The 13,707-nt window shown below is 54.2% G+C and overlaps 1 protein-coding gene across 2 annotated transcripts in view; it reads left to right on the top strand.

Moving 5' to 3' along the window:
- The first annotated feature begins 1,735 nt into the window (after positions 1–1,735).
- The window catches only part of ITGA8 (integrin subunit alpha 8), a 184,166-nt gene continuing 172,194 nt past the window's right edge, over positions 1,736–13,707 (top strand). The window contains exons 1-2 of one of the 2 annotated variants that reach the window (XM_077155080.1): positions 1,736–2,042; positions 2,576–2,709. In XM_077155080.1, the coding sequence (XP_077011195.1) occupies positions 1,846–2,042; positions 2,576–2,709 (331 nt within the window). In that variant the 5' untranslated portion in view covers positions 1,736–1,845. The remainder of the gene's footprint in view (positions 2,043–2,575; positions 2,710–13,707) is intronic. The other variant, XM_077155091.1, reaches the window with a different exon arrangement.

Consider the following 13,707-nt stretch of genomic DNA (forward strand, 5'->3'; position numbering starts at 1 on the left):
GATGTCGGGAGATGAGAAAGCCCAGCTTTATGTGGTCTCAGAGATTTTCTCTGGACAGATTCCCAAATCTACTCTTACAGACCTACTGCTCTCCTGAGCTGCAGTTTATGTGTCCCGGGTCTCCGTAGCCCCTGCACTGCTGCCTCCAATTCCATGAGTCCTGAATCGAATGCACCAGCTCCCCCACAGCTGCTTTCCTTGTCCCCTTGTGACACTGTTCTTCTCAGTCTTTCAAGCCAATACCTCTAGGCTCACATCAAACTCTCCTTCCCCTTCATTCGGCTACAAATGTCCTGACCATTCGCTTTCAGATTTGGGGTCGTCCTTCTTTCCTTATGTCCAGGTCCCCGCATCCCCATGCATTTGGACGATAGCCTCTTTGCTTCTTCTTCCCTACACAGCCTTGCCGCTAAACCCCCCGAGTTCCTGTGGCCGTGACGTGTCTCTGCAAAGAACTGCTGTTCTTTGTCTCAGTAAATGTTCTGGTTGTTAAGCTCCTCTGTCTCACTAGATCCTTCCATGGCTATTTCCCACCGCCCCTAACTTACTTGTTTCATTCCAGTGTACAGCATTTAACGTCAGCCTCAGGTTTCAATACTTTCCCTCAACTTCTCCCACAATGTCCAAATATAAGTCTCCCGTTACAATCCCTGCCTAAATCCTACACCTGCCACCGAATCTCCTAAAATACCTTGGAAACGTGCTCTCTGGTCTCTAAACTCTGTTTCTACTTAACTCCAGTGCCACAGTTTGAGGTCCACGGCTGGTCCTTGATCCAGAAAGGCCAGGGGTTGCCCACAGGCCTCTGCACCTCTTTTCCCCTCTCGCGCCTCCATCTACTCATTTTTCACTTCCTTCCCCAATTAGTGGAGACAGAGGGCGATCAGTAATACGCCTGAGCTGGACGTTCCAGTTTCCAGCCTAAGGCCCCCCCACCCCCATGAGAGCACGACCTAAGCTCCTAACTTTGCCGTCGTCCCCACAATTACGGAGGGTCAAGAAGACTTGGGCCAAGTCACAAGGCCTAAAGGGGACTTTGAGGAAGACCTGTATGAACCGGAGACTTTGTCAGTTCCCTCTGAAGGCAAGTGGGCTGGGATTGGGGTCGGGAGAGTGGGTGGGCTAAATTTCAGTTCTAGTCACAGATGGACACAAGTGCAAAAACTTGGCACAGATACGGCCCCACGCCTGTGGGGCGCTGGCGCGTTCTTCCCCCAAAGCTGCGCATTTGGGGGTAAACTGGAGCAAACTCTGGCTCCCTGTGGGAGCCTTATTCCCCAAAGCCAATGCTTTAAGGGTGGCTTATGCGATATTCAGATTTTTCTTGAGCTGTGGCTGCAAAAGAAAGCCTGGCCTCCTAAACAGGACCCTGTCCCAGCGCTCGCATGGTCTGGGGGGCGGGGGCGGGGCGAGGGGCAGGGCGAGGGGAGGGGACATGGGAGCCGGGCGTGGGGAGGGGACGAGGGGAGGGGCGAGGGGTGGGGACAAGGGGAGTGGACAGGGGAGCCGACGAGGGGAGGGGCGCACGCTGGGCTGGGGGAGGGGGCGAGGGGAGTTGCCGAGGGCGGTGCGCAGGGCGCGGGGCGCAGGCCAGAAGTCGCCGCTGGGAGGTGCCGCGAGCGGCTGGCCCCGCCCGCCGGGGGCGGAGGGTCGAGCGCGGGCCCAGGGCCAGGTCCGGAGCGGGCGGGGACGAGGCGGCAGCGGAGCGCAGGGACGCGCGGCTGAGCCCCGGACTGGCACCCGGGACCTGCCGCGCGCACCGAGCTGGACGCCAGCCTTGGGGCGTCCGTGGCCGGCCCGCAGTTTGACCGCCGGGTTCCGGGGCGCGCCGGCTGCGCCGAGGCGATGTCTTACGGGGCCCGCTGCCGGCCGGGGCCGTGCCGGGCGCTGCAGCTCTGGCTCCTCGCGGCCGCCCTGGGGGCGCTGCGGCCCCCCGCCGCCCGGGGGTTCAACTTGGACGTGGAGCAGCCCACGGTGTACAGCGGCCCGGTGGGCAGCTACTTTGGCTACGCGGTGGACTTCCACGGACCTGACGCCCACACGTAAGTTGCCCCGGGTCTGGGTGCGCCGGCGGCGGGCGCGGGGCGATGACTGAGGCTCGGGGCCGTCCCCCGCGCTCCGCCCGCAGCCCCGGGGCCGCCCAGCGCCCACTGCGAGCCGCTGCCGGCGCCCGACCCCGCTCCTTTCCAGAGAGACACACACTGCGGGCGTCGGTTATGCACAGCTCGGGCAGTTCCCTGTACACAGGCGCCACCAAAACGAGAGGGGGGACGGGACAGCGAGGACAGCAGGGCGTGTTCACACGCAGCCGCGACTTAGGGTCGCGGGGCTTAGTCCTTTCCTTTATTCTTTTCCCTCATCGCACAGCCTAGCAGAGTTAGGACAATACCCTCTCCCTTTCCAAACCAGCTTTCTGATGCCCAGAGGTTCCCAAGAGGAAATCCAGTTTGGCAGAATCCCCATCAGGAAAACTTTCTTGCCCCTCACTCTTCAGAGTACGTGCCTCTTCCAAGACAGTGTTTCATCCTCCCCCTTTTATGATGCAGAGGGGGTGATTTCTCCAATCCTTCTGCAGAGTGAGTGTGTTGGTGGGGGCACCCAAGGCCAACACCAGCCAGCCGGACATCGTGGAAGGAGGAGCGGTCTACTACTGCCCTTGGCCAGCCGATGCGTCCACCCAGTGCAGGCAGATCCCGTTTGATAACACCAGTAAGTGCCCATTTGATAACACCAGTAAGTGCCCTTTTGATAACACCAGTAAGTGATCGCTGTCGTTCTGAATGGCGAGCCCTGGCTTCAAAGACCCAGACCCGTCCTGCAATCACCCTCCCACATCCTTTGTGCTCATTTGGCCTGGCTGATGTGCCAGCGTGCTGTGCAGGTCCCTAGAGAAATCAACTTTCACAAGCCTGAGCGAAGGTGAGGAGAATGTTTAGGGAACCCTCCAGATGGAACAGTGTCTTGACCTCAAATATTTGATGAATCCTAGTCACTTCTGTATCCTTACCATCTGAGACGAACACCTTCAGGGCGAGCGGATGCTTTGGAGAAGTACGTGTTGCACTCAGTGATCGTGGAGAGAGTTTGGTTGGTTCTCAAGGACAGATCTGGGAAGAGTCAGCTGCTCGCTCTCTCCAGTGCCCAACTCCGCGGCAAGGCTCAGCTGCTGCCGCCCCAGACTACTCCATGTTGCTGTATAATTCTTTACAGGAAGAAAGAATTTTCTTTCAAAATATTGGACACTGGATGCAAACTAGTACCGGCAGAGTGTGGATGGATTACATTCATTTCCAAAATCCCTAGACAGATGTTTCTTATTTAATTAAAGGGAAAATACATTTTAAACAATTCAGGATGGCTATGTTTTCTCTGGTGTTTTCTCTTTAGGTCCTGAGAAAATAATTTAAACTTAATGCTTTTAAAAACATTAGCATAGAATGTTTTAATTTGTACCACCAAAACTTTATGAATTCAAAAAGTATACACTTGCAGAAAACAAATATCCTTTTTTTCAGAGAAATGTGAATGTATCAACATAGATACTGTTCTTTTATGAATAATAATTTAAAATACCATTTGTTCCACACAACTTTGTGACATCATTCTTGATTTCCTTGAATTTTTTATTATACATCAGTGTGCACTTAGAAAATATGTAAAATATCCATTTTTACAGAATTTTGAAAAATTTGGAGGGGTGATAGTTACCTATTACTTTAACTAATTTGTATCTTTTATTGTAAAGAGAAAACAATTTTCACTCTATGAATATGGAAATGATTTCAAAGAAAAAAGTCCAATGCAAGCACTACCTTGAATTATGACCAAATTAGGAAAGCATTTTATAGAAGCATTTTAAAATATGTTTTTCTTGCCTAAGTGCTTATGGTCATGATAGCTTATTTACCATTTTATTAAATAGTATAGTTTTTTCAAACCATTCATTCTAAGCTTTTACTTTTACCTTGGGCTATTAGAACCTAGAAAAATTAAGCATCTTAATGTTAATTTGTAAAGGAAATTCTTCAATTTGTTGTTTTATCAGAACTTAACATACCTTGAGAACGAACTTCTTAAATCTCAAGAATTAATCATTTAAACATAAAATTAATGCCATCTTAATAGTCCATATCAAAATCATTTGTATTTGAAAAGGACTTTAAACTTAGACCTTGAAATAAAGATATAAATAGCTGGTATTATTCAAGTTTAAGTCAAAGAAAATAATTTTTAGACCTTTTTGATGTGTTTTTATCAAGAAATAATCTATACTCATGTAAATTGAATGCAATAATCTTCTAGAACATTCCTGTAAGATTAAAAAAAATCAGGATCTAGTTCCTTTACAAAGGAAGCCCACTGTCTGTCCAGATAACCCACAACTCAGCCTCTCACTACATATGTCATGGTTCAGTGGATGAAAAACAGAGAAACAAACATCAACTATGACTTTTTAAAAATCTGACTACTCCCAACTAAAAATGTCCAATGTTAAATTAAAAATAGGTAGTATTTTCCAAAAATTCATCCTAAAACAATAGTTTGGAGCCTTGAATTTACTTTTCCATAGAGAACTAATGATGAGAGATTGTGCTGTGGTTTCCAGAGCAACCCACAGGAATGTACTTAACCCTTAGTGTAACTGGATTATACTTGTAATGAAATAGTAGGGAACAAACTAGAACAACTTTGGCAATTAAATAAAGAAGAAAAGAATAAGTATGCCAAGCAAAAGTCAGTTTTAAATGCAGAAAGATGAGGACAGAAGATGTCTTTTGTGCAGGCTGTGAGGGAGGCCTCTGGGTATCTGGCCGGTTTCGCTCTCAATACTTCAGACCTCTGTCCTGTCCTGCTTTACTTTCGGGGATACGCTTGACAGATCTACTCATCCAGTATTGCAGTTATCCCTGTGATTGCAGTAGTTGGTTCATAAGTGGCACAAGGTGAAGAGAAGATGTGGGAAAAGATATAGATGTTCCTCAGTAATTGAGCAGGAGTTTAAGAAGAAGCAAGGAGGTTTGCGAGAAACGAAGGCTGCCGTGGCCTGTCCAGCAAAGAGCAGGGCCGTGTCACTGAGCCAAGATGGAAATAGTTGGGAAAGGAAGTTCCCATGTCAGCCAGCAGGGGCTGCTGTGGGTCCAGGAACTGTGCTTGCTCCTGGAAAGGCCGGCAAAGGGCGGGAAGGTGTCCGGGCCACGTGGGTGCTCATGGCCAGTGGCCCCAGGTTCCCCGAGATTGTGGGCTACAGGGAAAAGTCCAGCAGATGCCAGCAGAGCTGCTTCCACCGAGGGCACCGGTTTCGTGGGCAGAGGGTGGAGCCAAAAATGGAAGTCTGAAGGAAGGCGTCGCTGACTCTGGGTCTCTGTGTCGTGCTGCCAGGTACCAAACACTTACGGATCACCTGCAGTGCGCGGTGACTTTATTCCTTATTTCTGGTCTATAGACAAACCACTGTGGATAAGGAAATAACCTGCAGGTAATGGAAAGCTGTGGAGCAGCAGAGGCAGGGCTGCTTCCTCCCGGGAATGGGGTGGGACTGCCCCTGGGGTCCACGATGGGCAATGGTTGCTGGACCCTCTCTCCCCTTCCCGCCCCCCAACACTGAAATGATCCAGAGAAGACCTGAAAGGAAAAAGCAGGGTTTTCAACGGCGCAGAAGTCAGGAGGTTGGGGAAGCAGCTTTTGTCTTGGTGGGAATTTTGGAGTGCCTCGGGTTTTCTCAAGCTCCCACCAAGGGCCCCCCAGTCTCCAGGCCTCTCTGCCCAGAGCCCCACAAAAAGAAAGAGTATTTTCCACTTGACAAGGCCGTGGCTCTGAGGGGCAGACTCGGGACACGCTGGCGCTCCCTGCCCTTTGCCCTCACAGCTGGATCCCAGAGCACAGGGATCTGTCCAGAGTCTCCCTGCCTGGGCCTCGAGGGGCACCGGCCCCTGACTTAGTGTCTGAATCTGGTTTGTGATTCTACACATGTTTGTTTAAGGTGAACTACTTAAAAAAAGAACTTTTAGTTTGGAAAAAAAATCATTAAATTATTATTTTACTTTTACCTTAGTATAGCTTGGGTTTTTTTCTTACCGTTTCTCATGATAAGTGCAAAAAATGGAGGAAGCTTAGAATAGCTCAGAACTTCAAATGTCTGAGCACTGTTAAACTCTGTGTTCCTTTCAAGTGCGGCAGATGAAGCTGCAGGGAGCATCTGGTGGCGGGGGAGGTGCCGACAGCAGAGACTTTTCCGGCTCTGTGCAAAATCAAATGGCTCCAGAAAACATGTCTTTCCCCTCCCTTCTGTCTTTCCTCTTGCTCCAGTGAGCAGCGTCTCCAGATCGCTCTCTCAGTTCACCTCTCGGTGATGCTCACACCCTCACAGCCTAAACAGGATGTCTGTGCTCACTTCCAAGCCTGTTGCAAGATTCACTTCTTTTTCCTACATTTTCCACACCAATTTGTGGGTTAAATAAGGATTTCTCGATTACATCTCTCCCACTAAGAAGGAAGCAGAGTGAAACAAACACCTCCCCTTTGGAATCATGATAAGGCAAACTGCACTCACAGTACCAGAAGCTTCACAAACATCTGCTTGTTTCAGATGTTCAAAGCAGAGGCTCTGAGCAGGATGGCCACAGCATATGCTAACTGATGCAGGGATCCTCGGCACCCGCAGCTGCGGACAGCTCAGTGTGGGACCCCCATGAAGAGCGAACTGAAGAGGTGGGGAGGCACGGCAAGACGGCCAGAACGTGCCTGGCCTTCATTTAGGACCTTTGTTTAAAAAGAAAAAAAATTAATTAAAAACGGCAGTTTGGTCTAGAAGGGAAGGTTTCTGCTGGCAAGGTGGTTTAATGCCGAGACCTGAGCCTTTGCGTGGGGCTCTGTTTCAGGTGGCATGAGCCCACCAGGAGGCTGCTTGGAGCCCATGTTTCAGTCACCGGTCTTGCTTTTCTAGCTTCCTCAGGAAGAAATCAGTTCTTGTTCAAAAACAAAGAAAAGAAGACTGTAGTTCAGAGTGAGCCCCGGAACGACGGCCTCTGGGCTCAGTGTCTGCACCAGTGGGTCCAGGTGAAGGTGAGAACGAAGAGGCCCAAGGTCTCCTGCTCTTTAGGTGTCAATGCTGCCGTTAGGGTTCGTACCTCAGAAAGCACCTGCCAGGCAGAGCCCTGACTGCATTGGGTGGCCAGACTGGGTGACAACACAGGTGACCGCATGGGGTGGCCAGGCTGGGTGACCACACAGGTGACTGCACGAGGTGACCAGGCTGGGTGACCACACAGGTGACTGCACGAGGTGACCAGGCTGGGTGACCACACAGGTGACCGCATGGGGTGGCCAGGCTGGGTGACCACAGAGGTGACCATGCCAGGTGACTGTGCTGGGTGAGTGCACTGGGTAACCGCAACAGTGACCTCATTGGGTGGCCACGCTGGGTGGACAGGCTGGGTGACCACACCACTGACCATGCTGGGTGCCTGTGCTGACTCATCCCATAAGGCTGATGGCCCTGGGACCCCCGCAGCAGTCCACTGGACCCACGCACAGCCACTCAGGCTGCATCAGCTCAGGTACTGTGACAGGCGCCCGTGCCCCGGCCCCTAGGCACCCCCCACTGCGGCCCCCACCTCCAGGAGCTCCGAGGTGCCGCCTCCCACGCAGCCCCAGCAGTCGGCGTCAGGAAGGGGCCTTCACATCCAGGAGAAGTGGGAAATGGTCCCGAAGAAAAGAAACACACTTTGACATTTACGTGGACCCCATTCAGTTCACCTGCTCTGCGTAAAGAGCTCTGAACCTTCCAGTTGTGGTGAGAGTTTGACAACCCGACAAAAGCCCAGCTCAGCGCGTCCCAGTTTAAGCGTCACGTGCACGCGCATGGATTTTTGAGGAAGATGGACAATAGCTAATTTACTGATTTCCTTAAAAAGCACTCATTCATCCTTAAACTCACCTTTAGAACATTTAAAAATAATGTTTAATTTTTCAAAATTCAGTTAAAATACAGTTTTTCAGAACATATTTATTGCATAAAGCAAGGTGTTTCTGTATGCTGAAATCCTAAAAGAGATTAAAGATAATTTCTCTTCTGGGAGAGGCTCTAAGGAGATGTAAGGCAGGTATGCAGGGAAGCCGGGCTCGCCAGGCGTGCTTTTGGCTCAGCGTATGCCTGGCCGCCGGTGAGCTGCGGGTGCGCAGCGCTGGTGCCCAGGCCCGGGCCGGCCTCCCAACCTCACCCTAACCCAGCCTGGTGGCCGCCAAGGCCTACGAGGTGAAGCGTCTTTTCTAAATCTGCAAACATGGGTGAAAGTGATCTTTAACCTTATTTTAATTGTTTTGGTGAAAACAAGGCATGGATTACAAAAGTGAGTCTGCGTAGAAGTGGCCGCTGGAGTGGTCGGGGCTGGCGGCGGGAGGGAAGGCACGGGAACCCGGCACCCCGCGTCTCCAGGCCAGACTCCTACGCGGTGTAAATAAAAACAAAACCTACAGCCTTCGGGGGGAATGCGGCCTCGGGGGGGCCCGGCGGCGCCCACCCCTTCTCCCGGGCACCTTCCCTGGGTGGACACCCGGCGCGTGAGGACTCGCGCACCTCTCCGAGCCGGGGCGCTGCTGCGCGCAGGTTGGGGGGGCGCTTTGCGGGTCTTTAACACGGCCCCGAGCTCAGGCTGTGTGAGGCGAGGGAACTGGGGCGTGTGCGAATGAACCCCTCAGCGCGGGGCGGCGGCACCTTCAGCTCCGAAGCTTGACAGTCGGACGAGGTCTGAATATGACGTTGCAGAAGCCTCGGCGGGAAACTCCGGACTCCAGGGCGCGGCGACCGCGTAAAGGGCCCCTGGCCGCCCTGCACGGACACGGGGTTCTTCCAGGACCCTGCCCCTCCCGCGCGCCCCGTGGACGCGGCTCCCCAGCGCGGGGCGGCTCCCTCTGGGGTTTGTCTCAGCTGTCACCCCACTGGCCCAGCCGCCTTCTGCTCACCTCTGGGCCCAGCCGGGAGTTCCGAAGATGGCGCGCGCGGGCGGGTGCGCACCGGTCCGCGCACACGTCGCCGCGGCCCCTGCCCCTGCCCCTGCCCCCCCTTCTTAACCGCCCACATCTTATCTCCCAGCAGCGGTTCCCCGCTTCTCCCGACTTCTCTCTTCCTATAATGCCCCACAGGACATGTTTCAGAAATTATTTCTAAAATTGCCTCTAATCCTTTTTTTGGGAAAAAAGGGGGTATAACACCACAAAACAGTTTTCAAACAGTCTAAATATGAATAGTCAAGTAAATCATTATATAATCGTTCAGTTAAATGTTATATGACCGTGGGAAGTGATGGCAAATATTTTTGTTTTAATGTTAAGTGAAAAACATTAAATTCAAAACTGCGTCTACCACCTTTACAAAAAAGCAGAAGGGAAACGTCACACAAGGGACTAGCCTTTGGGAAATGTCATTACAACTGGGGTTTTCTTTTTCTAGTGTATTTTTCTTATTTTCAAAACAATGAACAGATATTTATAATCAGGAAAAGAAGGTTAAAAATAAACATGCAAAAAATTCGAAATGAAATTAACTTTACTGAAGTCTTCTGAGAACTAACAAGAAAGATAAAAGCTCAACTTCCCTTGGGTGCCTTAGTTTCGGGTGGTGGTGGAGGTTTGGAAATGGCTTTTCTAAGGTCGGGGGGGGGGGCTGTCCTGAGTCCTGAGCCCAGGGCAGCTCCACGCGGGGGGTGGGGGGACGAGCCCGCGGAGCCCCACACCCGTCGTGCGCCCTGGGTTGGGGCAGCCGCGGGGCTCAGGGCAGTGGTGACGGTCCTTTTGGGCTGAGTGTGCCGGGGCACACGCGCAACCACTGCAGACATCCCTCCCGCCCGCCCTCCTCCCGTCCACCCTCAGCGTCCCTCCCGTCCACCCTCGGAGTCCTCCTGCCCGCCCTCCTCCCGTCCACCCTCAGCATCCCTCCCGTCCACCCTTGGAGTCCTCCTGCCCGCCCTCCTCCCGTCCACCCTCTACGTCCCTCCCGTCCACCCTCAGCGTCCCTCCCGTCCACTTTCGGTGTCCCTCCCGCTCACCCTCCGCATCTCTCCCGTCCCCTCCTGCCCGCCTTCCTCCTGTCCACCCTCGGAGTCCTCCCGCCCGCCCTCTTCCTGCCCACCCTCAGCGTCCCTCCCGTCCACCCTCGGAGTCCTCCCGCCCGCCCTCCTCCTGTCCACCCTCAGCGTCCCTCCTGTCCACCTTCGGCGTCCCTCCCGCTCACCCTCCGCATCTCTCCCGTCCCCTCCTGCCCGCCTTCCTCCTGTCCACCCTCAGCATCCCTCCCGTCCACCCTCAGCGTCCCTCCTGTCCACCCTCGGAGTCCTCCCGCCCGCCCTCTTCCTGCCCACCCTCAGCGTCCCTCCCGTCCACCCTCGGAGTCCTCCCGCCCTCCCTCCTCCCGTCCACCCTCAGCGTCCCTCCTGTCCACCTTCGGCGTCCCTCCCGCTCACCCTCTGCATCTCTCCCGTCCCCTCCTGCCCGCCTTCCTCCCATCCACCCTCTACGTCCCTCCCGTCCTCCCTCGGCGCCCCTCCCACCGGCCCTCGGTAGCACCGAGAAGGGTGAGGGGTTGGGCTGGGGGCCACCCTGCTCTCCCCAGGTCTCCTCTGCAGAGACCAGAGCTTTGCATGCCAGGAAAAGACGCAGGAAGGCTGAGCTGGGAGAAGCGCTGTTCCCTCCCTCCCGGGGGGGTTTGCCACCCACTTTCTCCTAGAAAGTCAAAGGCGCTGCGGGTTCCTCAGCTGAACACAGCCAAGGTCCAAAGGGTGGACGCTGGCCCGAGCACAGTGTCAGCTGGCAACGGCTCAGAGCTGCTGCCCCCAGGGCTCATTTCCTGCCCCCAGCGTGTGTCCACAGAGTCTGACTGGACTGAAAGGTCCCGCTGGCCATCCCAAGGTCAAGTGCAGGAAGTGCTGAGCCTGTCCAGGCCGCCCGTGGGAGTCCCCCCTCCCTCCCTGCATCCACCCCTCCTCCTCCTCCTCCTCCCTCCCTCCTCTCTGTCCTCCTCCTCTCTCCTCTTCCTCCTTCCCCCCTCCTCCCTCCCCTTCCCCCTCAGAAGCCAGGAGGCTTGAACAAGCAGCCCTCACATTTTGCAGGATGAAATTTTGGGGTGCCCTGAAGCCTGTCCTTTGGGGGCTCCGTCCGGACGCCCCCTGAGGCTGGCAAGTGGCCCACAGGTGGACCCGAGTCCCACAGCCCTGGCCTGGCTGGCCTCAGAAGTGTGCAGTGCGGTCAGATGGAGGGTGGCCCTTTGGCCACAGCATCTTCTGGCCGGGAGCTGACATCCTGAGATCCCACAAGGCGGGAGTGCAAATCCGCCGAGGGCCGCGGAGAGGCAGGTTACACCGTGACGCTGCTCCTGCCCCAACGCGGGGTCTGCGCTGCTTCCTGGAGCCGGTGAACCCTTGGCCCCGAGCAGCAGCGTCCGCGTGCTGACAGTCACAGTCCCTGCCAGCCGCGGGCGACCCCACCCGAGGTGCGCCCCGTCCCGCTGCCGCGTCCCTGCGAGGAAACCTAGAGCTGAGAGAACAGAGGGAACATTCAAGAGGCCGAAAGAAAACCACCATGTCTGGGAACGGAGAGGTCCGTCAGGCTGGCAAGCCCGGTTGTACCACTTTTGCATTTTAGGAGGACCCCGGCTTCCCAAGAGCCAGTGCACTTGGGAAGGCGAGGCTGGCGGGCGCCGCAGTGCCACGAGGCAGACCATGGGGTGGGGGGGGCGGCCAGGCTGGGGCAGCGGTGCGGGAGGAGTCTGGCAGGGGCTCCGGCGTGGCTGCAGGGCTCCGAGCTCCAGGTAACATCCCAGAGAGGAAGCCGGGCCTAGCCAGGTGTGGCCGGCGGTCAGCAAGGCAAGAGCGAGAGGGCGGCTGGGCCTGGCCAGAGGGAAGGCCGCGAGGAGTGAGGTGCTCGGCCGGAGGAGGAAGCAAGTAGCCCAGCCAGTGAGACGACCCGAAGGGGTAGGGCAGTGCGCGCGCAGGGCAGGCAGTGTTGGTGCTTCTGGACAGAGAATTCCTCCATCCGTGAGCGCTTGCCTCTCTCGCTGCATCAGACAAGTGGACACATCACCCACACCAACATATTGCCGGTGCCCAAATTCCCGAGTTCTCCCAGAAAACCCCTGCGGCCCTCCCGAGAGACGTTTGGAGGAACCGTGGCAGGTTTTCAAGCCTCTGCAGGAAAGCTCGTTCATTGGAGCGCTGCCCTTCGGAGTCGCAGCAGGAGGCCGCAGCCGGAGGCCGCAGCCGGAGGCCGCAGCCGGCTGTGCCCGGGAGGCAGCGGGGCGCCGAGGTCACAGAGGTCAGGGCGCCGGGGTCACAGAGGTCAGGGCGCCGGGGTCACAGAGATCAGGGCGTTGGCAGAGCATGTGAGCCGGCCTGCAGATCAGGGGTGCCGCCTCCCGCTCCCCAAGCCTGGTGCCTACGCTTACGGCACACGGTCCATCGCTGCCTTGGTTCTGGTCGTTGGACTCAGCACGTGGATGCTTCTGTGAACACAAATTAAAGAAGAGTTTTATGGTTTTCAGGAAAGAAGCCTCTTAAACCAGAGGAGGGGCAGAGCCTCTGAGTTCTGCAGGCTCATGGGCTCCCCTAGCTCACAGCCCCTCTCAGGCAGCCACCGATCTGGAAGCTTTTGCTACTTTACAGTATTTGACAACTTAAAAACAATTATCTTAAGGAATTTCAATTTGAAAAGAAAAAAATAAAGCTCTTGGCCCTACCTCTTAAAGTGGTTTCTGAGGAAGTCATTTAGACAAGCTGCAAATTTCAGCAGCTTGTCCAAATTTCACAAGAGAAATGTCACGTGAGTGAGAAGGCCTTGGGGAGAGAGGTGAGACAGGAAGATTCCCGCATGGGCGGAGCCACCACCTGAGACCTCACCTGCATGCTCAGACCTCACCTGCGGCAGCCATCAGGTGACAAGAAAATCACCTGTGTGTGCCGTGTGTGCACACAGGTTTGAGTTTGGTGTGCACAGATGGCCTTGGGGAGAGAGGTGAGACAGGAAGATTCCCGCGTGGGCGGAGCCACCACCTGAGACCTCACCTGCCTCACCTGCGGCAGCCATCAGGTGACAAAATCACCTGTGTGTGCCGTGTGTGCACAGGTTTGAGTTTGGTGTGCACAGATGATACAAATCATAAAACCCAGGTATATGAAAATACATTAAATATTTCTTGGCCATTTTAAGGAAAAATGAATTGGTGTACTATTTTCCATAAATACTTGAAAATTTGCAATAAAAAGATGAAAAGTATGAAAGCTACATACTTACGGTTTTTAATAGTGATTTTGGGATATCGGGGTCATATTTTTAGAAGTTTGATTTTCTGAGACATAAAAATGAACTCAGGTGTTTTCCTTGATTTGTTTCTTTTAGAGGAATTCTAAGGCCACAACAGTTTTGAGTTTCTCATGGGAGCAAACCCTGTTCTCAGGTACATAGTTTCAATCAAAACAAAACTCTTACAGAGTAAGTTCGACGATGACAGGGATTATAGACATTTGTTTAAAGATTTTCTTTCATCCTTTCTGGATTAAAGATGTCTGGACAACCCTTGCTGCAGGTTTGAGAAAACTCCCAAGGGGAAGTGCTTAACGGGCTGGCTGAGCTCGTGGGGAGCGGGTTGTTCTCCGAACAGGGTTGGGCTTTGGGGACAGCTCCCAGGGTCACCCACCCGTGCCTGTCTCCCCTTCTCTCTCC

Source organism: Tamandua tetradactyla, chromosome 1 (assembly GCF_023851605.1).
Source record: "Tamandua tetradactyla isolate mTamTet1 chromosome 1, mTamTet1.pri, whole genome shotgun sequence".
Taxonomy (NCBI): Eukaryota; Metazoa; Chordata; class Mammalia; order Pilosa; family Myrmecophagidae; genus Tamandua; species Tamandua tetradactyla.